Raw genomic sequence first — 26,271 nt, 5'->3', positions numbered from 1 at the left:
GAGTATGTTTTCCTGGGTCGTCTTTGTTCGAGTCTAATGTTTTTCTTCCCGTCCCCTCTTCTTCTAGTTTAACGCCCTCCTGATGAGTGTAGCGAGTCTTCTGGCGAATGTGTGTTTCCCAGGTTTGTTGAGGTGTAGTCCGTCTCTGGCGAGGAGTCCATCATACCAGTAATTCACACCGTGGTCCAGGAATCCAAATCCTTGTTGTCTGCACCATCGTCTTAGCTAGTTGTTTGCATCAAGGATCCTGTTCCATCTCCTGGTGCCATGCCCGTCTACTGGAAGGATAGAAGAAAAAACTACCTGTGCATCCAGTTCCTTTACTTTCTTCCCCAACTCTTCAAAGTCCTTGCAGATTGTTGGTAGGTCCTTCCTTGCCGTGTCATTGGTGCCAACATGTATCAGAAGAAATGGGTGGACGTCCTTGGAGCTGAAGAGCTTTGGTATCCTATCGGTCACATCCTTGATCATCGCACCTGGAAGGCAGCATACTTCTCTTGCAGTTATGTCCGGTCTGCAGATGGCTGCTTCGGTGCCTCTCAGTAGTGAGTCTCCCACCACCACCACTCTTCGTTGCTTCTTGGCTGTACTTTTTGCTGTCACTTGTTGCTGTGTGCCCTTTTCTTTTTTGCTTGCTGGTATTGCTTCATTCTTAGGTGTGCCATCTTCATCCTCTACAAAGATTTGATATCGGTTCTTCAGTTGTGTGGTTGGTGATTTCTCCATGGTCTTCTTGCTTCTTTTGGTCACATGCTTCCACTCATCTGCTTTTGGAGGTTCTCTGACACTTTTTGCACCTTCTGTGACCAGTAGAGATGCTTCTGTTCTGTCTAGAAAGTCTTCATTCTCTTTGATGAGTTTCAAAGTTGCTATTCTTTCTTCCAGACCCCGCACCTTTTCTTCTAAAAGGGCCACTAGTCTACACTTCTGACAGGTGAAATTGGATTCTTCTTCTGGTCGATCTGTGAACATGTAGCACATGCTGCAGCTCACCATGTAGGTTGTCACATCTGCCATGTTGCTCCTAGATCCTGCTGACTTGCTGTGTGTTTTCCTTCTTGTGTAATCTACTCAGCCAAGCTCTCTTGCAATAATGTCCTACAGGCAAAAATTGCTTTCGAAGCAGCTGGTCCCGGCTGTATCCAACGATCTTCTAGCTTAGGGAGACTTCGCTTCTCCCAGAAGGCACCTGGAATATGCAAATTAGCCTCCTGAAGCTTGAATCCCTGGTTTGGTGATGCTTTCGAAGCAGCTGGTCCCGGCTGTATCCAACGATCTTCTAGCTTAGGGAGACTTCGCTTCTCCCAGAAGGCACCTGGAATATGCAAATTAGCCTCCTGAAGCTTGAATCCCTGGTTTGGTGATGCTTTCGAAGCAGCTGGTCCCGGCTGTATCCAACGATCTTCTAGCTTAGGGAGACTTCGCTTCTCCCAGAAGGCACCTGGAATATGCAAATTAGCCTCCTGAAGCTTGAATCCCTGGTTTGGTGATGCTTTCGAAGCAGCTGGTCCCGGCTGTATCCAACGATCTTCTAGCTTAGGGAGACTTCGCTTCTCCCAGAAGGCACCTGGAATATGCAAATTAGCCTCCTGAAGCTTGAATCCCTGGTTTGGTGATGCTTTCGAAGCAGCTGGTCCCGGCTGTATCCAACGATCTTCTAGCTTAGGGAGACTTCGCTTCTCCCAGAAGGCACCTGGAATATGCAAATTAGCCTCCTGAAGCTTGAATCCCTGGTTTGGTGATGCTTTCGAAGCAGCTGGTCCCGGCTGTATCCAACGATCTTCTAGCTTAGGGAGACTTCGCTTCTCCCAGAAGGCACCTGGAATATGCAAATTAGCCTCCTGAAGCTTGAATCCCTGGTTTGGTGATGCTTTCGAAGCAGCTGGTCCCGGCTGTATCCAACGATCTTCTAGCTTAGGGAGACTTTGCTTCTCCCAGAAGGCACCTGGAATATGCAAATTAGCCTCCTGAAGCTTGAATCCCTGGTTTGGTGATGCTTTCGAAGCAGCTGGTCCCGGCTGTATCCAACGATCTTCTAGCTTAGGGAGACTTCGCTTCTCCCAGAAGGCACCTGGAATATGCAAATTAGCCTCCTGAAGCTTGAATCCCTGGTTTGGTGATGCTTTCGAAGCAGCTGGTCCCGGCTGTATCCAACGATCTTCTAGCTTAGGGAGACTTCGCTTCTCCCAGAAGGCACCTGGAATATGCAAATTAGCCTCCTGAAGCTTGAATCCCTGGTTTGGTGATGCTTTCGAAGCAGCTGGTCCCGGCTGTATCCAACGATCTTCTAGCTTAGGGAGACTTCGCTTCTCCCAGAAGGCACCTGGAATATGCAAATTAGCCTCCTGAAGCTTGAATCCCTGCAGTTTTACACCTGCAGATTCCTATTATGGAGCAGGTGTAAACCGCTGCGGAATCCGCACAAAGAATTGACATGCTGCAGAATAAACAATGCAGCGTTTCCACGCTGTATTTTCTGCAGCATGTGCACTGAGGATTTTGTTTTCCATAGGTTTACATGGTACTGTAAACTCATGGAAAACTGCTGCAAATCCACAGCGGCCAATCTGCAACGTGTGCACATACCCTAACTTGATGATTTGTCTATGTGTGTATCCTCATCCTCTCCTATTTGTCTTTACCTTCCTTTACTTCCTGGTGTTCCATTCTGCTGTTTGCGAGTGCATATATGTATGATTAGCATTTTCATTTATCCCTGTAGGTCTTCCCTTGTTAATTTGGTTTGTGTATTCTTATAGACTACAACTCCCCACTTGCCTGGATGGGTGGGGGTGGGGGACAGATTAGAGCTGATTTAGGCTCTTAGTAAGGCACATGGTCCCGGCGTCTTCACCATCAGATGTAATCCGGGGAGCAGGGATAGCTAGGGCACCGCTATCTTTAGGAAAAGGAGCCCTTATGCTTAGGATATCCTGAAACAGTACCATGATAGTTTTATTAGTATGCCCTATTTGATTATTTTGGCCCCTTCATATATTGCACATATTTTCTTTGCACTTTACACAGTATGTAACATGAGGTATTTTGTATGCTGGTGGATTTTCCATCTTATATGAGACTTGGGGTATTTTTGACCTGAGCCCTTATCATGGGTGATAAGTTATGTGCCGTTATGCACTTTTAAAAATATTTTTAATGGATTTTTTGTCATCTAGATTATTTGCAGAGTCACCTAATCTATAATATAATGCTGGGAGCGTCACTCTGTCCGAAGCCTTTATAGACTGCGCAAGCGCCGGCGCAGTCTGGACCCCACAGAGTGACGCTCCCAAGAGATCGCGGTATGCGTAAACACTGAACGCACACCGTGCTCTCCAACGGATAGCATGGACGCGCCAGGAGGGTGAGTATGCGCTATATTCACCTGTCCCATTCCAGCGCTGCCCGCCGATCTGTCCTCCGGGTCCTCTGCCTGTGACATTCACAGTTCAGAGGGCGCTTAATGCGCGCCGCCCCCTGACTGAACAGTCACAGCCAGAGGACCCGGAAGAAGCTGCACGCAGCGCTGGAACGGGACAGATAGGTGAATATAGCAAGTGTCGGGGTCTGAACTAGCGGCGATACCGGCACCTGACCCCCACAGCGCGCCGGTGTCCCCGCCTGCTCAGGCCCCACAGCACTCGGCGTCCAGCGACGATAGGTGAGTATGGTATTTTTTTTTTATATATCGCAGCAGCATACAGGGCATATACTATGGAGCATCTTATGGGGGCCATCAACCATAATGGAGCAGTGTATGGGGGCATATACTATGGAGCATCTTATGGGGGCCATCAACCATAATAGAGCAGTGTACGGGGGCATATACTATGGAGCATCTTATGGGGGCCATCAACCATAATGGAGCAGTGTACGGGACATATAATATGGAGCATCTTATGGGGGCCATAAACCTTTATGGAGCAGTGTACGGGGCATATACTTTGGAGCATCTTATGGGGGCCATAAACCTTTATGGAGCAGTGTATGGGGCATATGGATGGGTACTCCATATTCATGAGCTCGGTATAACCCCGCCCCCACCATACAATTGGCAGCTTTCTGCCTATGCACAATGGACACAGAAAGCAGCCAATCAGTGGTGTGGGCGGGGTTATACAAAGCTCAGCATTCTGCCAGATCTGCAGCAGATAAAACAATGATTGCATCAGAATTACGGCAAGTAGCAAACAGATTATTTTTAAAAATGGAGTACAAAATTGAATAAGGGCAATTCTATTCAAATTATTCAACTTTTCCAATTATTCATCCTTCATGGTAAATTATGTATACAAGAAAAAAATAAAAAATATAGAATTACTATTTTTTTCCATTTTTATGAAAATGTATTAAAAAGTGATCAAAAACTCATATTTACCCCATCATAATACCAATATACACAACAGTTCACCCTGGGAAAAAAAATTCCAAGTCCTCACTCTGGTTCATCAAAGCTCAAATAAAAAATAAATAAAAAATAATGAAGAAAAATTGGAGTTATTTTTTAAAAGTAGTATTAAATAATAATAACAATAAAAAAAATACATATCCACGGCCTCATTGTAAATTTCCGAATGAAGTTTAGAAAGCTGTAAAAACAAAACACAATGGTGGAGCTGCTTTATAAGTCACCTCAGAAAGATTTTTTTTCCTTTTCAGTATATCAGATTTTAAATTAAACAGGATCTTCTCTCCCTCTCTCTTAGGGTATGTGCACACGTCAGGATTTTTAGCGTTTTTTTTTGCGGAATTTCGCCATAAAAACGCTATAAATCCGGTAAAAAAACGCTAACTTTATGCATCCTATCTTTTAGAATGCATTCCGCATTTTTTGTGCATATGTTAGCGTTTTTTTCCGCAAAAAAAAAACGCATCCCGCAAAAAATCCGGACATGCTCTATCTTTTTCCGGATTTTCTGCGGATTTCCTATCAAAAAGGACATTCCGGAAAATTAAAAAAAAATTAAAAAAATCCGCAAAAATTCCGCGCAAAAAATGCACAAATTCCGTGAGAAATCCGCGCGAAAAAAGCACGCGGATTTCTGGCAGAATTCTCAGGATTTTGCCAGGAAAAAATCCTGACGTGCACATACCCTAAATGAAACCTTCCTACATCTATGTTAACTTTATTTTTTAGTTCTGGTTCTTTGAAGGGATGAAAAAACTGTGAAATAACAAAAGACAGCTGCGGCATCACTTAGTAAAATAAATTCTTCAGGTTTGTGAATCAGAGAAATTTGCATTTTGAAGAATTACAGGGTGGACATTTTTAAAAATGTTTTAGTTCCAGTGATTTTTTGTGCCGCTACACAAGTTATGTTTTTTTGGCCACCAGAGGGAGCAGCACATTTATTTTCCACTCTTTACCCATGAAAGCTGCAGTAATATATACCAGGGAGGCCTTCACTCAAATCCATTTCCACTTCCCAAAAAAATTGCACAAAGAACATTTCAAATGTAACGTGTAGATTTTTATTATCATTTCTGCTGGAATTCAATTCACATGAAAAAAAAACAAAAAACACACTAATGGCTGTGTAAATGTGCCTTGGTTCCAAGTCACTTAGGCTACGTTCAGACTAGCGTTGTGCTCCGCTGCGTCGGCGACGCAACGCACGACGCACGCAAAAACGCTGCGTTTTGCGACGCGTGCGTCGTTTTTTGCCGAAAATCGGATGCAAGAAAAATGCAACTTGTTGCGTTTTCTTGGTCCGACGCTTGCGGCAAAAAAGACGCATGCATCGCAAGACGCAACAAGCAAAAACGCATGCGTCCCCCATGTTAAAAATAGGGGCGCATGACGCGTGCGTCGCCGCTGCGTCGCCCGACGCACACTAGCACAACGCTAGTCTGAACGTAGCCTTATTGCTACATGGATGGTAGTCCAATAGTGTTCAAAATAATAGCAATGTTCTAAAAAAATAAAAAAAAATTGCAAAATCTTTATATTAGTTTTTATTTTCAGCATTGGGAACATTGCAAACTATTATTTAATACAAAACAGAGAAATGTATATAATTTTTAACTACTTTACAGACAACAAAAAAAAAATGAACATTGGGCCGTTCTAAAAAAATAGCAATGTCTGCAGTTGTCCTTACAAAATCACAATATGTACTATTTTTTGTGGATTTAACATTCCTGTGAATCACTAACCTAATATTTAGTTGTATACCAACAAGTTTTTTTTTTTAGAACTGCTTCACATCTATGTTGCATAGAGTCAACCAACTTCTGGCACCTGTCACCTGTTATTCCAGCCCAGGATGCTTTGATTACATCCCACAATTTTTTGGCATTTGTTGACTTTGCCTGAGAAACGGCATTTTTAATGTCACCCCACAAGTGTTCTATCGGATTTTTACTTTTTGCATGCTTCAATACTCTCCATGAGAGACTAGAAGCTGCACTGCTTAGATCGGCTCTGCTACATACAGGTGATCAGATCGCCTGTATGTAGCAGAAATGCTCACTTGCTATGATCGCCAACCACCAGGCGGCGCTTTTAGCAATCCAACAGTGACAACCATACTGCTAAATTTGTCAACGTAACATCCTAAGAACTAAAAAAAAAATGGTTACACAGCAGACATGAGAAAAGTTAGGCATAAGAGAAAGTTTGTAACTTACTGTATATCTCCATGTGTGAAAATCACTGATGAAACACAGACGGTAAAAACTGACAGACCAAACACTGATGAAACGCGTATATTACTTACCAGTAATGTGTTTTTAAGGAACCAATGACAGCACCAGCGAGAGAGGGGATCCGACCTTCAAAGACTGGAAACCTTCAAGATAAAATGGGCAGCTCCTCTCTCCGCATCAGTGGATTACAAAGGCTGAGAGGGCCTCCGAGTTAGTGTACACATTTATACAAATTATCCTTAACCACACTTTAATTGGTAAAGTATATACAATAACCCACTGACAAGAAGGTGATGGCTTAGTAACGGGAGGGAATATAAGGGGGCGGTCATGGGTTCCGTAAAAACACATTACCGGTAAGTAATATACATGTTTTCCTGTCACCCATGACAGCACCAACAAGAGAATTACAGAGAATTACTCTATCAGGGAGAGACCACAGCCTGTAGAACCCTCTTCACAAAACGTGAGATCAGGAGAGGCAGAAAGATCCAGTCTATAGTGGCTATAAAAGGTGGAAGGTGACAACCACGTAGCTGCCTTATAGATCTGTCCTATGGACACGTCTGGTGTTTCAGCTCAAGACGTTGCCATCACTCTTGTAGAGTGGGCCCTCAGGTCGTTAGAGACCGATCTTTCTGCACCTACATATGCCAATCCGATAGCTTCCCTTATCCATCTGGATAGGGAACAATTCAAGACTCCCATCCCCTTCCTAGACCCTGGAAGGAGATAGAGCTCTGTTTATCATTCATCCAAGGTTTTGTTGCTGACAAATAATGAAGAAGGCATCTCCTAACATCTAGGGTATGGAATTTCCTTTCCCTATCATTCTTTGGGTTAGGACAGAAGGAAGGTAGCGACATCTCTCTTGTGACCTATGGAACTTAGGTACTACTTTAAGCAGGCCAGGGTAAAGTCCCATTTGATCCGAAAGGTGTCTATCACCTGAGGATTTTCTCTTGGGTTCAGGGAGCAGAACCTCTCCACTTTGCGGTTATAGCCAGTGGCAAAAAGGTCGATTTCCAGCCACCCCCCACATGTCTACCAGACGCCTGAATATTGTTGTTTTGAAGGACAATACGCCCTGCAGAAGTGACCTGCGGCTCAAAAAATCCGCTGTTACAGTGTCCGTTCCCCTGATGTGAAGTGCAGATAGTGAAAGAATGTTTCTCTCCGCAAGGCTGAAAATCCGCTTGGTAACATACATTATGAAGTGGGACCATTTACCCCCCCTATGATTTAGGTAGGAGCGAATGTATAACCTCCCGAGGTAGAGTCAGTGTACCCTCCAGATACCCCTGCAGGGAACGTTGGCTTTTCAAGACAAACCCCTATAACTCTCGAGTGGATCTGAGCCCACTTCGCTGCCTGGATACATGAGGTCAGGGAGCCCAGGAGGGACATAGCACTTCTGAGGGACATTACTGGATCTCATATTGATCTGGAAAGCAGACTGAGTAACTTTTCTTTCTTTTGCTCTGGCAGGTGGCACTCTTGCTGGCAAGAGTCGAGCAAAAGTCCTAGAAAGATTTGTGTCCTTTGTGGGTCCAACCTTGATTTTTCTAGGTTCAAACACCACCCTAAGCCTTCTAAGATGGCGGTTATGTCTCTCACTCGATTGTGGCAGTGAGTGAAAGAACGGCCTACTATCAGGAAGCCGTCCAGGTAAGGGATGACCAGTCTGTTTCTTTCCCTAAGGTAGGCCATACCTTCCACTATTAACTTTGTGAATACACGAGGGGCCACTGCCGGGCCAAAAGTGAAGGTCTTTGTACTGGAGGTGCCCCCTATTGGTACCGCCACTCACATATTTCCGGAATGCTACATGTATTGGCACATGGTAATACGCGCCCTTCAGGTCTAAGACTGCCATATAGCAACCCAGAAAGAGCAGTTGAATTGCCGACTTTATTGATTCCATCTTGAATTTTGGAATCTTCAAGAATTTATTTAGACCCTTTAGGTTGAAAATCGTTCTATACGAGCCGTCCGGCTTCTTTATTAGAAACGGGAGAAAAGCTTACTCCTTCTTTGCTGGTACATCCTTCCTCTAATGCTTTTTGTTTTGAGTCGGACACTCGTAGGGCCGTCATGATGAACCTGTTTGGGGGATGTCTCCCGAACTCCAGCTTCAACCCTGCCCCACCAGGTTGAGGATCCAAGGACTGGATGCTATTTTCTCCTAGGCTGGAAGGAAGAGGGAGAGTCTTCCTCCTACCTGGGGCAGAGTCATTTGGAAGACTTTCTATCATTTCGAGAAGAAACACAAGAGGAATCTCTTGCTCTTTTTCGGTCTATCCTCCGACCTCTTATGTTCTGTGGATGTTCCTTTTCGGTTGTACCTTTTCCCCCCGATAGGACTGCCTGAAGGATGAAAAGGGAGGTTTCGGGAACCCTTTCTTCTTATCCGCCGCTTTTTGTAAAGAGGTCATCCAAAGCTGAATAAGTACTGACCTTCACAGGGGAGAGAGCATAGCTTTCCTTTTGCCTGAACATCCCCATGGCAACTTTTTAACCAGACTGCTGTCCTGCCTGCATTAGATAATGCAGCAGATCTTGTGGCCAGTCGGCCGATACATCTGCCAAAAAGGCTGCTGCTCCCCTTATTACTGAGAGCGTGGCCAGAATCGAGTCATTGGATGAATTCCCTCCCAGCTGGTCTTCTATTGTGCTCAGACCATGAGGAACCTCGTTGTGCAGGTTGCCGCAATGATTGTACTCGGCGCCCCTGCTGATGACTCCCATGTTGCATTAAGGAAGGAGTCAACCTTTCTAGCAAGAGGGTCTTTCAACAACCCTGAGTCCTCAAAGGGGAGGGAAGAACTTCTTGACGCCATTGATATTGCAACATCCAATCTGGGAGCTTTATTCCAGGATGTGGTGGCCTCTTCCTCAAAGAGGTACTTCCTTTTCAAGGAGGATGGCAGGGGGCCTTTCCTATCCAGCTTCTCCCATTTTTTTACTGAGACTCAGCAATTTCTCATTCATACAAAAAGCTCTGTTTCTTTGTGCCAAATATGACCTCTTGGAAAGATTTTTTCGTCGACTAGTCCCATAGTAGACCTTACAGCTTTAACTAAATTGTCCACCTCTTCCAAAGGGAAGCAATAACCCCAACCAGAGTCACATTCTGACAAGGATGAGTCTGAATTATCTCGCAGATCCCCTCGTCCGATGCCATAGACTATCAGGAAGACACTTCAGCCCTATCCCTTCTTGGTGTTCCTGAGAGGGACTGGGACTTTAATGAGTTCTCAACCTCAGCTCTGATGAGAATTCTTAAGGTGGAAGAGAAGTCAGGGGACTCAGTAGCTGCTGTGTCATTGATACACACCTGGCATAACCTTTTGACCCATGTGTTAGCCAAATTCTGCCCGCGCTGTGTTTCAATTTCCCTGCACACTTTCTAAGGGGCTCCTACCAGAAAGGCCAGATAGAAAAGGAGAGTGGGATAAAGATATAGATTTGCATTATTAAAATGGCAATCTCGTAGCTCACTCACCAGAGGAAATTAAAGGGTACCGGAACAGGAGGCAGGACATCATCCAAAAGGTCTCCTTTAGGGACCGTGGAATTTTCCATCCTGGTAGAGCTGCGCTGAATCGACCTAGAATCTTGTGACCTGTGCTATCCGCTGGAGCATCCAGAACTTCCATCCTGGTGAGACTGGCGTCAGGGGTCGCTGCTCTGGCTTCCAATGCTGCTGCTGTGGCTGCAGATTCTGATGCTGCTGGCGCTGTAGAGGGCTGCTGTGCCTTCACAGCTGTACTAGCGCCCCTGCCTGGCTGGCGATCCATCCTTAAGTACTGTGCCGCATGACCGATGGCCGAGACCTTATCAGGCCCCCCACGGCGCTTCCAGTACCTCTGGCGCCAGCCAAAGCAGAGACGATGCCCTGCCACAACCGACCGGCCCAGGTCTGGGAACTTGTCTTTTCTTCTGCCGCTGTGCCAGCAGCTCCTGATGACTGAATGATCCCCCGTCAAGGACAGGAAGCCACTGATGTGGAGAGAGGAGCCACCTTTTTTTATCTTGAAGGTTTACTGTCCTTGAAGGGCAGATCCCCCCTTTCTCGTTGAGGCTGTTGTTGACGTTTTGTTTTTTTAAAAGAAGCAAATATACAGCCTCAAATTCCTGAGTGGAGAAAACCAGGCACTGCTCATCACCTGCCCAATACAATCCCATCAGTGAAACGTGGTGGCAGTATCATGCTATGGGAGTGTTTTTCAGCTGCAGGGACAGTGTGACTGGTTGTCATTGAAGGAAACATGAATGCGGCTAAGTACAGAGATATCCTGGATGAAAACTTCTTCCAGAGTGCTCGGGGCCTCAGACTTGGCCGAAGGTTCACCTTCCAACAAGACAATGACCCTAAGCACACAGCTAAAATAACAAAGGAGTGGCTTCAGAACAACTGTGACCATTCTTGAGCCCTCACCTAAACCCAATTGAGCATCTCTGGAGAGACCTGCAAATGGCTGTCCACCAACATTCACCATCCAACCTGATGGAAATGGAGAGGATCTGCAAGGAAGAATGGCAGTGTACATTGATGAGGGAAAAAAAAAAAAACTGAACTTTTTTTGAATTTACCAAATGGCTGCAATGAAACAAAGTGAAAAATTTTAATTGGTCTGAATACTTTCCGTACACACTGTATATATATTTTAAATAATTAAAAAAAAACAACTTCACAAAAACTACATTTTTTTAAGAAGTTTTGCAAACATTTCAGGCGACTGTCCTTAATCTTTGCAACTTTTTAAAGATTTTTTTGGATGTGGAGTTGCGACTTTTCATATATATTTCTTATAATAAAAAGTTATGGCTTTAAACATAAGAATCTGACACTGGAGTTTCACGTTTGCTTCTGCAAATCTCTCATGGCATAACAAGTCTCCGTGCAGTGGATTTTCTTATGGGAGAGCCGATTTTTCCAGCCATTCTTTGTTTCATGCACGTATGCAGACCAGAAATTCAGTCTGAATGAGGCCTTAGAAAATGGAAATTATACCAAGGACATGAAATACATTCTTTTTAAGCCACAGTGGGTGCAAAGATTATACAAATCGAGATTACAATAAACAAAGCAATTTTTTATTTTTATTGCCCTGGGTAAAGTATGTGCAGCCTCCATAACAGATTCATTGTGAAGTTATCTACAAGCTGAATGCCATCACCTTTCTTCTCAGTGACCGTATAATTAAATATACACATACATTCTTTGCCAACCCATAGGAAAACATATGGGATAAAGGAGAGAAAAAATTTTTTTTTTTACAAACATGATTTTTTTTTTTTTTTTACACACAAAATATATTTAAAGATAGGGTTTCTCTGGCACTTTTTTCCCCTCCCCTTGAGAACGACATACATTACAGTAGAGGATCCCAGTTTTGTAGGTAAAGCTGCAAGAGAAAATCAGAGCATGTCCCCAATGATAAAACGACGTGCAGCCACTTTAAACAATCAAACGTTTATTGATAGGGTGAAATCTTTTTTTGGATTCACCGATTTGGTGCAATTTTTTTTAAATTGTATGTAAAAAATAAATAAAGATAGGTATACTTTTTGTTCAGTGTCTCGTACATCTGTGGGACATTTAACTATTAGAAAGGACATCATTGCAGGATGGACGCGGCATTGTATCTGCACCGAAATGATGGGATGCGGAGGATCAGTCAGTTGACGTAGGTTACAGTATAGGTATCTTTGCCTTCAGATGAGCAGGGAAAATTGAACACAGCGAGGCGATCTACACGTATATTGCTGCAGCCCGGACACAAGTAGGAAAACATTCTTTATGGTCCTACAGGCATTTGGGAACGTTGCTTTTTTATTTTTTTTTTTTACACCTAAACATATATTTGATACACACAGGAACCGATGCTTGGAGAGGGGGCAGCAATGCGACAGTGGAGAGGGTAGTAACTGCTTTTGGTGCTAGGGTGGTCTTTGGCACCTTGCTCCAAGTGTCTCCGACAGTCACTGGTTTACAATTCTCATTGACGTTCATATTCGTTACAGAGGCGAACTTTTACACCAACACATCCATAGCATTCAGGGGACGTTTCTGCATTATATATACACTGCACACTAGCTTAGGCCCGTGCCTTCGCACCAAACGCCTGAAAAACCTCGAAGGTCGAGGGCAGGTAGAGACGTCCATTTTGATATGTCAAACGAAAGAGGTATTAAAAAAAAAAAAAAAAAAACAACCAGGCAACAACCGAATATTCTGCTGTATAACCATCGGATATCCTCCTGGCAGCGCAGCATTAAGAAATGGCTACAAAAAGGAAGCCATCGAGCAGTGCGTTACTCTCCAATGCTTTACTCTTTCCCCATATGAATCCTCTGCCCCTCTATGGTAGTCCGTATTTCCAAGGTGAAAGTTTGACACAAAAACATCATTCAAGTTTTTTTTTTTCGTCTTTGAGAAAATGTGATGATGGGTTCGGGTGGATCAATCCGCCTCACTTTCCTTCCTTTTGGCACCTACAGGAGAAAAAAAATAAAAAGCAAATAACATAACTAAACAAACTCTTTAAATCTTCCATTAATTTAAAAAAAAAAAAAAAAAAAAAAAAAAAAAAAAAACACCACCACAAAGCGGTTCCTCATAACCAGACAACTGAGAAAAACCGAAATTAAGAGACTCCTCCAATGAATAAGCAAAGTGGTGGAAGCCTATAAGGACACTTTGTGAATTTTCACCGTGTGTAGTTGGAGACAAAGTCGCCCAATTACCGAAATTTACACTTGGACCTTCCATTTGGTGGGCAATACACCCAAAAGGGCCAGATAAGACTGTGAAAGTGCGTCTGCCAACCACCAAATAGAGCAAATTGGTGGAAGTCTGCTCCTCCTTTGTTACCAATTTTACAGTGATGAGGGACAGTCTCACTCAAGATGTCTTCAATCATTAAAAGTCTTGTTTACCCCTAGGACCAAATTAATGAAGACTGGCATTTTTCACACCGGTCTTGATGGAGGGGGCCAGGTTAAGTACGAGGCGCCTGATTTATTAAGGGGTGCATTTGTCAGACATAGCAGAAGGCCTTTAGACAAAAACGTCCAGCATCTTACCCAAGGACCACACCTCTAGAATAACCTGATGTTCAGACAGCATCAGAGTTATGGAAAAAAAAGAAACTTTTGAACATATACTTGGGTTAGGTCAATAAAATGAGATTAGTGCGAGTCCAACACCCACTGAGTAGCCGGCTGAAGGGTCTGGAACATGGTGTTGCGTTCATGATTTACTAGGCATAGCTGTGTACATGCTGTAGTGTAGTAGCTCCCTGCAGCCCTCTCTTAGTCAAAAGAAAGACCAAAGACCAAGCTGTAATACCAAACACAGCCGCTAACAAACATCATGCACGGTTGAGGATTAAAAAAAAACAAAAAAAAAAAACACTAAAATGTTTATTCTGGGTTGCACCCTAATTGTTCCATGTCAAGACTGAAAACTTGCAGAAGCTGGCACAAGATCTTTAGAGCCTTCTACTGCAGTCTTAAGGTACCGTCACACTCAGCGACGCTGCAGCGATATAGACAACGAGCCGATCGCTGCAGCGTCGCTGTTTAGGTCGCTATAAAGACGTCAAACACCAGCAACTCCAGAACGATGCAGGAGCGATCCAGTGACGTAACAGCGACTCACTTATCGTTCTCGCTGGTTGTTTGCTCCATGTAAAACATTTCTGGCATTGTTGCTTTTGCTGTCCCACATGACGAATCACGCCAACCTGACGACCAAGTAAAGTTCCGGACTTCTATCTATGACCAGCAATGTCACAGCGGGATCCTGATCGCTGCTGCATGTCAAACACAACGAGATCGCTATCCAGGACACTGCAACGTCACGGATTGTTGTCGTTCTCGCTGTAAAGTTGCTCAGTGTGAAGGTACCTTAAGTCTGTGCAATCAGGTCTGTGCAATTTACAAACACTACTTTGCTTGTGTAATAATGGAGAAGCATTTCACCCACCTGCAGGAGACAACACCAGCGCCTGTAGGATATCCGAGAGGGAGATAATGCCAACAATGCTATGTGCCTCATTCACAACCACCAGTCTGTGCACCTAGGAAAAAAGTCACAACAGCTCAGCACACGCACCGTAATGACAAGTTTATTCTAGTATTGGAAGTTGTACATTGCACAAAACATTTTGACATTTACTAATTTATTTATTTGATTTCACCAGCTTTAACGTCCCTCTTGCAATCCTGGCAGTTCAGTCACTGAAGGGAGCCTCCTCTTCTATCCCTGTATTGTCACAAGCTCATTGCTTGATCCGTCCCTTCCTCAGCCCACAATCTACTAAAACTTGTGCATGTCCTCATCTCCCACCTCGATTACTGCAACATCCTCCTCTGCGGCCTCCTCGCTAACTCTCTTGCACCACTCCAGTCTGTCATCAACTCTGCTGCTCGGCTAATCCACCTCTCCCTCCACTGGCTCCCAATTCCTCAACGAATACAGTTCAAACTACTAACACTGATATACAAAGCCATCCACAACCTGTCCCCTCCCTATATCTCTGAACTAATCTCCCAATATCTTCCCTCACGTAATCTCCGATCCTCCCAAGACCTCGTACTCTCCTCCACACTTATTCGTTCCTCACACAACCGCCTCCAAGATTTCTCCCGAATATCCCCCATCCTCTGGAATTCCATGCCTCAACAGGTCTGATTATCCACCACCCTCGGATCCTTCAGACGGAACCTGAAAACCCATCTCTTCAGGAAAGCTTACAGCCTGCAATAACCATTCTCCCGCCATGTCACCGACCACCCGAGCTGCCGCCTCACCAACCACCCGAGCTGCCGCCTCACCAACCACCCGAGCTGCCGCCTCACCAACCACCCGAGCTGCCGCCTCACCAACCACCCGAGCTGCCGCCTCACCAACCACCCGAGCTGCCGCCTCACCAACCACCCGAGCTGCCGCCTCACCAACCACCCGAGCTGCCGCCTCACCAACCACCCGAGCTGCCGCCTCACCAACCACCCGAGCTGCCGCCTCACCAACCACCCGAGCTGCCGCCTCACCAACCACCCGAGCTGCCGCCTCACCAACCACCCGAGCTGCCGCCTCACCAACCACCCGAGCTGCCGCCTCACCAACAGTGCTGCAGCACACCAACCTTCTGTCTCTTCCCCATTATTCTGAAGAATGTAAGTCCGCAAGGACAGGGTTCTCTCCCCTCTGTACCAGTCTGTCACTGTAAATTTGTTTACTGTTAATGATATCTATAACCCTGTATGTAACCCCTTTTTACATGTACAGCACCATGGAGTTAATGGTGCTATATAAATAAATAATAATAAAATTGCTGTTTGAAGGGGGCTGGCTGACTGGCTCTTTTCCATAACTGCCGAATCTCCATCTATTTACTGGCTATGACCCAGAAAGGCGCTTACCTAGCCATTAAAATGAGACACTTATCCAGCCCTTAATCTATGCATTGGCTGTGACAGAAGGATGCCAAGTATTTACATGAGACAGCCAGAAGTTGGTTATTAGACAGCCCTATTTGAAAATTCAGAACTTAGTTTTCCACTTAAGTAGCCACATGAGGCTTTGTCTTTTGCAGAATAAGTTTGTTTTTTTTCTCCACCATTCTCTGGCTTGATGAAGCCAGAGCTGGCAATAAAATAAGGGGGTGGGGGAAATTGAGGGAAAACAAGCAGGTGGGAAGGTGTATATCGATTTTCGACCCCGCCATGAAGCCCCGAGCAGTGGGACTTGGTTTGAACAGTCATCCTGTGCTGACAGTCCCTTTCAAATGCGTAATGTTGAGATACAAATCATGTAGTTAAAAATAACTTAAGAGGTTTTGCCTCACAAGAGGCATAAAAGAATATTCATAGAACCCTACGCCTCCATCTCCAGATCCAGGATTCCCTGATCCCTTTTTCTGGGCATACTCATAGGATCCCACACCTCCAGATCAGGGGTTCCCTGATCCCTTGCCGTGGGCATATTCATAGGATCCCAAGCCTTCATCTCCTGATCAGGGGTTCCCTGATCCCTTGCCGTGGGCATATTCATAGGATCCCACGCCTTCATCTCCTGATCAGGGGTTCCCTGATCCCTTGCTGTGGGCATATTCATAGGATTCCACGCCTTCATCTCCAGACTGTGGTTCCCTTATCCCTGGCTGACGTCAAACCACCAGTGAGTGGAGAGGTGGTCGCGCATGTGCCGACTCTCTCCAGTGATTGCGGTGGGAGTTTCGGCTACAGAGCTTTGGCTCGGCAGCAATGAATGGACAGATTTGCACTCGCGCTGTCACCACTCACTGGTGGTTTTGGACTTGCTTGAATGATGGGAGAATCAGTGAACCCCTGTTCCGGATATAAAGTGTGGGCCCTGGAGGTTGGACCGGCATCTACCTGACATACGGCACAGTAGTATGGTAGTAACCAATAGGCTTTTATCCGGCATGGTCACTACATGTATCCATCTTGTTAGCACCTTATACAGGCTTTATCTATGCACATTTATAACCCTAAGGAGCTGCCCTCCATAGATGTCAGGTGTGTGAGCGGTTGTCCGTCGGAATTCTGCACCGCAACCTCCACTTTACATCACTGGGGTCTGTCTGCATCCTGCTGTATATTGGTATAGTGACAAGGTATTGCCAAGTATGACTGCTTTTTTTCTCTGAGCGCCTATGGATGTTCCCTAGATGTTCCTCAGACAAGGTCTTTCTTCATTTTAGGTTGCTTGAGGTGATAACCATGTCAGTGCACCATAGCATTTATGGCGTTCACTGTGCAGTAAGACAAACCAGCCTGCTGATGCCAAACAAAAATCCCTTTCCCCCCCTTTCAGACAGAAGAGCTGTATAAGGTTTGCTGTCATTTACATATTCGGAGACCTTTCACCATTAACCCTATGAGGACAAGTGGTGCAATCCTTACCTCTGCTCTGACTATTCGGTCCACTATAGTCTCCAGTGTTTCTAGCTTATTGCATTTTACTACACCCTCGAAATACTGTGAGCGGTGTTCCAGCGCCTGTGTCACCGTGATGTCCAAGTTGTTATAGGTTTTCTCAGCAGCAAGGTTCTGAAAATGAAACATGCATCCGTCAATTAAAAGTACGATTAATTATAAAGGACTGTATAATACGCCCATTGTACATAACACACATGAACCAGTGGGAGACCCTCCAAACACAGACCCCCTGTAATCATACACAACAGTCACTATGGCAGTGACAGACAGCTGCGGGCCGAGCTCCGCTTCCCCTTTAATTACGTCACTGTATACATTAACATAGTAAGTAAGGCCGAAAAAAAGACATTTGTCCATCCAGTTCAGCCTATATTCCATCATAATAAATCCCCAGATCTACGTCCTTCTACAGAACCTAATAATTGTATGATACAATATTGTTCTGCTCCAGGAAGACATCCAGGCCTCTCTTGAACCCCTCGACTGAGTTCGCCATCACCACCTCCTCAGGCAAGCAATTCCAGATTCTCACTGCCCTAACAGTAAAGAATCCTCTTCTATGTTGGTGGAAAAACCTTCTCTCCTCCAGACGCAAAGAATGCCCCCTTGTGCCCGTCACCTTCCTTGGTATAAACAGATCCTCAGCGAGATATTTGTATTGTCCCCTTATATACTTATACATGGTTATTAGATCGCCCCTCAGTCGTCTTTTTTCTAGACTAAATAATCCTAATTTCGCTAATCTATCTGGGTATTGTAGTTCTCCCATCCCCTTTATTAATTTTGTTGCCCTCCTTTGTGTACTCTCTAGTTCCATTATATCCTTCCTGAGCACCGGTGCCCAAAACTGGACACAGTACTCCATGTGCGGTCTAACTAAGGATTTGTACAGAGGCAGTATAATGCTCTCATCATGTGTATCCAGACCTCTTTTAATGCACCCCATGATCCTGTTTGCCTTGGCAGCTGCTGCCTGGCACTGGCTGCTCCAGGTAAGTTTATCATTAACTAGGATCCCCAAGTCCTTCTCCCTGTCAGATTTACCCAGTGGTTTCCCGTTCAGTGTGTAATGGTGATATTGATTCCTTCTTCCCATGTGTATAACCTTACATTTATCATTGTTAAACCTCATCTGCCACCTTTCAGCCCAAGTTTAAGATATCGTTTGGCCTCTGGAGTCCCAGCGCCATTGTTAACTTCCATGGAAAGCCCACCAGTTACAATGGGCACCGTGTTGTGTGTTTACCGTGTGGTGGTGATGCTGGGAATGTACATGGTTACTCCAGCACTACGTACATCCATATCAGGAGGCGAGCAGGGCCGGGGACGTCACGTCTTCCGATACCTACTGGGACAGGGGCATGATCGCCGGGCAGCAGTAGCCATGATATTGGCCCAATATGGACGTGAGCGGACACACGTCTTGTTACGTGACCGCTGCAGCCAGTGGTCACCGACTGCCTGCAGCCTTTACCATTTTATAGGAGTGAAATTCCACTCTGACAGAATATGGATGATCAGCGGCCGCTGACTGCTGTGTCACGTAAGCGCTGCAGCCAGTCCTGCGAGCGCCAAGAGGCCCAGTGCTGACACCGCAAGTGCAGGGTTTAAGCTGCTCTTATTTTACTTGGGGGGGACTCGGCATTTAAGAAGGGGGTTGTCCAAGTAGGGGCCATCCCCACTAACAATTCTACTACTTGAATAAGATTACCTCAAATAACAGTATATGGATTCCTATAAGGCAGTGACAATTAACACTGCACTGCCAGGCAAAGCCCCCAGACCATGCACTGGACGTAAAAGGGAGAGTTTCCAGAAGTGTCACTTTAAGGCCATGTTCACACAGTGCGTTTTTTACCGCGGAAACGCAGCGGTTTTGCCGCTGCGGTTCCGCGGCTGTTTTCCATGCAGGGTACAGTACACTGTACCCTATGGAAAACAGGACCCACTGTGCACATGGTCCTGAATTGAAAAAAAAAAAAACCGCACTGATTAGCTGCGGTAAAAAAGAAGTACCATGTCACTTCTTTTTGTAAAACAGCAGCGGTTCTGCACCCATAGACCTCCATTGTGAGGTCAAACCCGCAGTAAAACCCGCAGATCAAAAATAGATCTGCGGGTCTTATTGCGGTTCGTGGTGCAGAACCGCTGCAGCAGGAAGTGCGGGGAAGCGGGCGGAAGTGCGTGGGTGGAGTGTGGCTGCCCCGATCCCACCCCCCCATGCTCCGATGCCCCTCCCCCGTGCTCCGATGTCACCCCCCCGTGCTCCGATGCCCCCCCCCCGTGCCCTAATCTCCCCCCCTTATACTTACCCGGCCTCCCGGTGTCCGTCCGGCCGTCTTCTCCCTGGGCGCCGCCATCTTGCAAAATGGCGGGCGCATGCGCAGTGCGCCCGCCGAATCTGCCGGCCAGCAGATTCGTTACAAAGTGCATTTTGATCACTGAGATATAACCTATCTCAGTGATCAAAATAAAAAAAATAGTAAATGACACCCCCCCCCCTTTGTCACCCCCATAGGTAGGGACAATAAAAAAAATAAAGAATTTTTTTTTTTTTTTTTTTTCACAAAGGTTAGAATAGAGTTAGGGGTAGGGTTAGGGGTAGGGTTAGGGTTAGGGTTAGGGGTAGGGTTAGGGGTAGGGTTAGGGTTAGGGGTAGGGGTAGGGTATTTTCAGCCATTTTAACCCTAAAAAAATTCCTAGAAAACACACAGACTCTGGCTAGAAAACTGCATCAAAAAATGCATCAAAAAACGCATCAAAAAAGGACCAAAAAAGGACCCAAAAAAGGACCTGCGTTTTCTGCCAAGAGCTGCAGTTTTTTTAAAAAACAGTCCTGAAAAAAAAAGGATGGAAATCAGGAACGTGTGAACATACCCTAAGACGTTAGCCCAACTTAGGGCGCTATCCAGCAGGATTCATAAATGAGAAAAGTGAGTGAGAAAAGTAAGGACTGAGCCTACAGTGTATAGGAAAGTACATTATCCCAGCAAAGTATAAGAGTAAGCCTGACTACAGAAGCAGAAATGTGAAAAAAAATTATAATATAATATATATGAAGCAGTGTATACTTACAATGACATCAAATTTGGAATAAATATCCACTACTTTACCTGAAATGAAGAAAAGAAAAAAAAAAAATGGTTATAGAGGCAAGTCTAACATGTCTCGCTGAACAATATTATGAAGATTGACTCAGTGTTCGCATTGTTACTATTCTGTTTGGTCCTGTACAGACTGGGCCATAATTACTGTTTTATGTGTAAGTTGAACATCCAGAACTTAAAGTCTGGCTCGGCCACGGGACCCCTGACCCGAACATAACTTCACGGAAATCTATGAGGCTATTATTTCAGGGGGAAGTGCCAAATCCAAAGTGTGATCAGGCCTTATTGTTAGAAATGAAAAGTAAGACCTTTGGGAAGGAGGAAAATGATTTTCAAACACCTGACAGATTTAATACTGCAGAAATATCTAATAAAAAAGCTGTACTGAGAATCAATGACAACTAAGGCATCTCAATTTCTGTTTAAAAAGCAGGTAAAATGATGGAAACATGAGAGAGTCATATTCATCATGTGATGGCACTACACTGCCATCATTGTCAGTTTTCTGTCCCTATAACGAGGCAGAAACATTCAACATGTATTTAACAGCTCTCTGGTCCAGGCAGCGCAGGATTAACCCATTCTTCCCCGTTATAGGCTGAAATACAAGCAAAGATGTGAACACCGTATAACTGCACAAAACGCTCAAAATCAGGAATCTGTTTTGCTGGGTATGTGGCCTTGGTATGTCTTGTATCAATATTGCACATCGATGTGAATGATGATGACTTCACGGACCAGCAATGCAGCCTCAGGCATTGGACCTGTCACCACAAGCACTAATTACCAAAGTCTAAAAAAGGATATTTAAAAAAAAATAAAAAAAAAATAAAATATATATATATATATATATATATATATATATATATATATATATATATATATATATATATATATATATATATATATATATATATACACCGTATATACTCGAGTATAAGCCGACCCGAGTATAAGCCGACCCCCCTAATTTTGCCACAAAAAACTGGGAAAACTTATTGACTCGAGTATAAGCCTAGGGTGGAAATGCAGCATTTACCGGTGAATTTCAAAAATAAAAATAGATCATTATTTCCCCATAGCTGTGCCATATAGTGCTCTGCACCGTTCATATTTCCCCATAGGTGTGAACCATATAGTGCTCTGCACCGTTCATTGTGCCCCATAGATGTGCCATATACGGTGCTCTGCACCGTTCACTGTGCCCCATAGCTGTGCCATATGCGGTGCTCTGCACCGTTCATTGTGCCCCATAGATGTGCCATATACGGTGCTCTGCACCGTTCACTGTGCCCCATAGCTGTGCCATATACGGTGCTCTGCACCGTTCACTGTGCCCCATAGCTGTGCCATATACGGTGCTCTGCACCGTTCATTGTGCCCCATAGCTGTGCCATATACGGTGCTCTGCACCGTTCACTGTGCCCCATAGCTGTGCCATATACGGTGCTCTGCACCGTTCACTGTGCCCCATAGCTGTGCTGTGCCATATACGGTGCTCTGCACCGTTCACTGTGCCCCATAGATGTGCTGTGCCATATACGGTGCTCTGCACCGTTCACTGTGCCCCATAGCTGTGCTGTGCCATATACGGTGCTCTGCACCGTTCACTGTGCCCCATAGCTGTGCTGTGCCATATACGGTGCTCTGCACCGTTCACTGTGCCCCATAGCTGTGCTGTGCCATATACGGTGCTCTGCACCGTTCACTGTGCCCCATAGCTGTGCCATATACGGTGCTCTGCACCGTTCACTGTGCCCCATAGCTGTGCTGTGCCATATACGGTGCTCTGCACCGTTCACTGTGCCCCATAGCTGTGCTGTGCCATATACGGTGCTCTGCACCGTTCACTGTGCCCCATAGCTGTGCTGTGCCATATACGGTGCTCTGCACCGTTCACTGTGCCCCATAGCTGTGCTGTGCCATATACGGTGCTCTGCACCGTTCACTGTGCCCCATAGATGTTCCACATAAATTTGTGCCGCCGCTGCCGCAATAAAGAAAAAAAAACACATACTCACCTCCCTTGATTGCAGCTCCCGGCGTCTCGTTCCGGCGCCTCCATCGTCCCGGCGTCTCTGCTCTGACTGATCAGGCAGAGGGCGCCGCGCACACTATATGCGTCATCGCGCCCTCTGCCTGATCAGTCAGAGAGCAGAGACGCCGGGAAGATGGAGGCGCCGGCCGGGAAGATGGATCGGCGCCCGGCGGCTGGAACGTGGACAGGTGAATATAACATACTCACCTAGTCCTGGCGATCCTCACGCTGTCCCCTCCTGTCTTCGGTGCCGCAGCTTCTTTCTCTATCAGCGGTCACCGGCACCGCTGATTAGAGAAATGAATAAGCGGCTCCGCCCCTATGGGAGGTGGAGCCGCTTATTCATTTCTGTAATGAGCGGTCCCACGTGACCGCTGAAGAGAGGAAGAAACTGCAGCGCCGAAGCCCGTGGGACGGCAGGGACAGCGCGAGGATCGCTGGGACTAGGTAAGTATGCCTCAGCGCCCTCACCCGCCGACCCCACCGCTACCGTGACTCGAGTATAAGCCGAGGGGGGCACTTTCAGCCCAAAAATTTGGGCTGAAAATCTCGGCTTATACTCGAGTATATATATATATATATATATATATATATATATATATATATATAATATATATATATATATATATATATATATATAGTCTTTCCATATTTAAAACGAATTTCAATTCAGTTAGATTTTTTTTTTCTAACAGAATGGTAGCAAACTATACCACCAACAGGGAGAGGCGATTTACAAAACCTAAAGTGGATGACAAATGAGAAGAGACTCCTACAATTAATGACCATAGTATAATAATGAGAACATGCTAATGAGATCGTACCCGACTCATCCACAACTGGCAACGCAGAAACTCGTCGTTCGACAAATATATTCAAAGCTTTGATGATGGGAGTGTGGGGATGTATGAAGGCAATGTTGTGGTATGTTCCTATCCCAAGTTCCTCTAGGTTTTTCTTCATGAAGGCAGGCTTTGGCATTTCTGACACCTGTAACGAGAAACCAATTACCCATTAACAGATCAAACGTGTCAAAGAATGAAAAGAGGAAGAGAAATTATATCTCGATGTTAAGAAAGAAGACAGGGCATTGGAGAGAACCCTAAAGAGTAAGGTGCAGGAGTTTAAGAGCACAACTGCAAAAATGTATTCCACATTAGTAAATTTATCTCTGACAAATTCATAGCCAACTTTTTGGAGATTCATTTATCTGACTAAACTCTCACCAAGGCAGGTTAGTTTATTAGGAGTATGCCTTTTTGTGAGCATTACTGGCCTTTGAGAAGGACACATGCAACACAAGAGCCCCTGTAAATGTAGTCCTCAATATCATCGCTCAGGACAATAAAAAGGTCAACTATGCATACTCCAATATTTAATGCCAAGTACACTTACCGTATTAATTTAAATAACTGTCCACTTAGGTGAATGAGTAATGGTACGAACATTACTATATCATTACTTGTTAAGTAACAGTTACCAATGTGGGTTGGTGTTTAGGATTTCTTCTCATTAAAACAAACTCCTATTGCAGTTACTGATTATGATTATACATCCCCTGTTTCACAGACATAATGAAGGAAATTAAAGCGCATTCTAATCAATTATCTTACTTAGGACAATCAGTATGTCTCCACATCAGGCAGAGATGCCACTAGGTGTGTGTGTGTGTGTGTGTGTGTGTGTGTGTGTGTGTGTGTGTGTGTGTGTGTGTGTGTGTGTGTGTGTGTGTGTGTGTGTGTGTGTGTGTGTGTGTGTGTGTGTGTGTGTGTCTCAAGATGGGGGCTTAAAAGGAAATCTGCTGTATATAAAAGTACAGTGCAAAGTGTGGGAGATAAACAGGTTTGGTGAAAAAGTAATAATCACTTGATTGCATCTTTAAATGTCCCCCATGTTTTGACAGCTGAAACAAAATTATAAAAAATAAAATTAAAAATACACGCAACACGAAACAAAAACAGAGGATGGATTCTGATATATCAAAATGATAAGAGGAGAAAATAAAGTGCTCATGAAAAATTTCAAATCTTCCAGATAGCATGGCACATAAGAGTTAGGACTTATCACACCAGCGCCAAATACATTACGCCATGTTAGAATGCCAATTGCATAGCTTATAATTTATGGAGGATGAGGTCATATAGGATGTCACAATATTCATGATCCTGAAAACCTTTTTCCTCCTACATTGTTACGAGCCAAGCCAACAGTTAGAGAGCCCTTTAAACAAACACGTTGTTTCTAATCGCACTGGCAGAATTATAAAATGCAGCTCTGGGCAGTAATACAGGTAAGGCTACTTTCACACTAGCGTCGGAATCTCCCCGTCGCAGTGCGTCGGGCCGAGATTCCGACGCTAGCGTTTGATGCGCTGCACAACGGAGGCATTTCTCCGGCGCATCCGCTGCCCCATTGTGAGGTGCGGGGAGGTGGGGGCGGTGTTCCGGCCACCCATGCACGGTCGGAAAAAGCGGTTTGTCGGCAGCAAAAAAACGTTACATTTGACGTTTTTTGCTCCCGGCGGTCCGCCACAACACGGCGCAACCGTCGCACGACAGTTGCGACGTGTGGCACTGCATCGCAATGCATCGCTAATGTTAATCTATGGGGCAAAAACGCATCCTGCAAACAACTTTGCAGGATGCGTTTTTTGCCATAAACGACGCATTGCGACGTACTGCAAAAACGCTAGTGTGAAAGTAGCCTTACAGTGAATTACCTGGGTAAAAGTTGTCACTTTGTTGAATACACTTCGCTAGGAATATACAAGTAGTTACAGTGGCATCTAAAAGTCTGGGCACCCCTGGTTAAAATGACTGATATTGTGAGTAGTTAACCAAGTTTAAGATCAAATTACCTCTAAAAGGCCTAAAGTTAGAGATGGCATATTTCCTTTGAAACAATCAGCGTCAGAAGCAGGGCTGTGAAGTCGGAGTCAGAGTCCATTTTGGTGAAGTAGGAGTCAGTGTACAATGGACTGACACAGACTCCTAAAATAAGTATTAAATTATCTCTCCATAGGAAGATAACGTAGGAATGATGGTCCCAAATGAGGAAGGTCCTTGTTATATGCAGATACTGTTTATGCACAATTCAATATTCAATAAAATGTGGCATATTCACCAAAAAAGTTCCAGAACAAGGAAAATGGAAATAATTCCTAAATAGTAGGGGCGCCGTCCCGGCCGCTGACAGACACCCCTCTTGGAGTGTGCCAAGCTTCCACGTGCAGGCAGTGTCGGCACGCAGTCCGGGATAGAGCCAAAAAAAAAAAAAAAGCTGACGTTGAAAAGAGCATGGCTTCTACAAATGGATAATGATTCTAAACACACATCAAAATCCACAATAGACGACCTCAAAAGGAGGAAGATGAAGGTTTTACAAATGGCCCTCACAGTCCCCTGATCTGAACATTGAAAATCTGTGGCTAGACCTCAAAATAGCAGTGCATGCAAGACGACCCAGGAGCATCACAGAACCGTGAGAATTTTCCAAGGAAGA

At 45.0% G+C, this 26,271-nt stretch overlaps 1 protein-coding gene across 5 annotated transcripts in view; it reads right to left on the bottom strand.

Moving 5' to 3' along the window:
* Positions 1-12,111: 12,111 nt before the first annotated feature.
* The window catches only part of PRKAG2 (protein kinase AMP-activated non-catalytic subunit gamma 2), a 348,191-nt gene continuing 334,031 nt past the window's right edge, over positions 12,112-26,271 (bottom strand). For all 5 annotated transcript variants that reach the window (XM_069729758.1, XM_069729759.1, XM_069729760.1 and 2 more), the window contains 5 exons: positions 23,595-23,760; positions 20,701-20,738; positions 17,590-17,736; positions 14,645-14,738; positions 12,112-13,149 (listed from right to left, as the gene is read on the bottom strand). In XM_069729758.1, the coding sequence (XP_069585859.1) occupies positions 13,118-13,149; positions 14,645-14,738; positions 17,590-17,736; positions 20,701-20,738; positions 23,595-23,760 (477 nt within the window). In that variant the 3' untranslated portion in view covers positions 12,112-13,117. The remainder of the gene's footprint in view (positions 13,150-14,644; positions 14,739-17,589; positions 17,737-20,700; positions 20,739-23,594; positions 23,761-26,271) is intronic.

This window comes from Ranitomeya imitator, chromosome 6, assembly GCF_032444005.1.
Source record: "Ranitomeya imitator isolate aRanImi1 chromosome 6, aRanImi1.pri, whole genome shotgun sequence".
Taxonomy (NCBI): Eukaryota; Metazoa; Chordata; class Amphibia; order Anura; family Dendrobatidae; genus Ranitomeya; species Ranitomeya imitator.
This window is presented reverse-complemented; position numbering and strand designations above follow the sequence as displayed.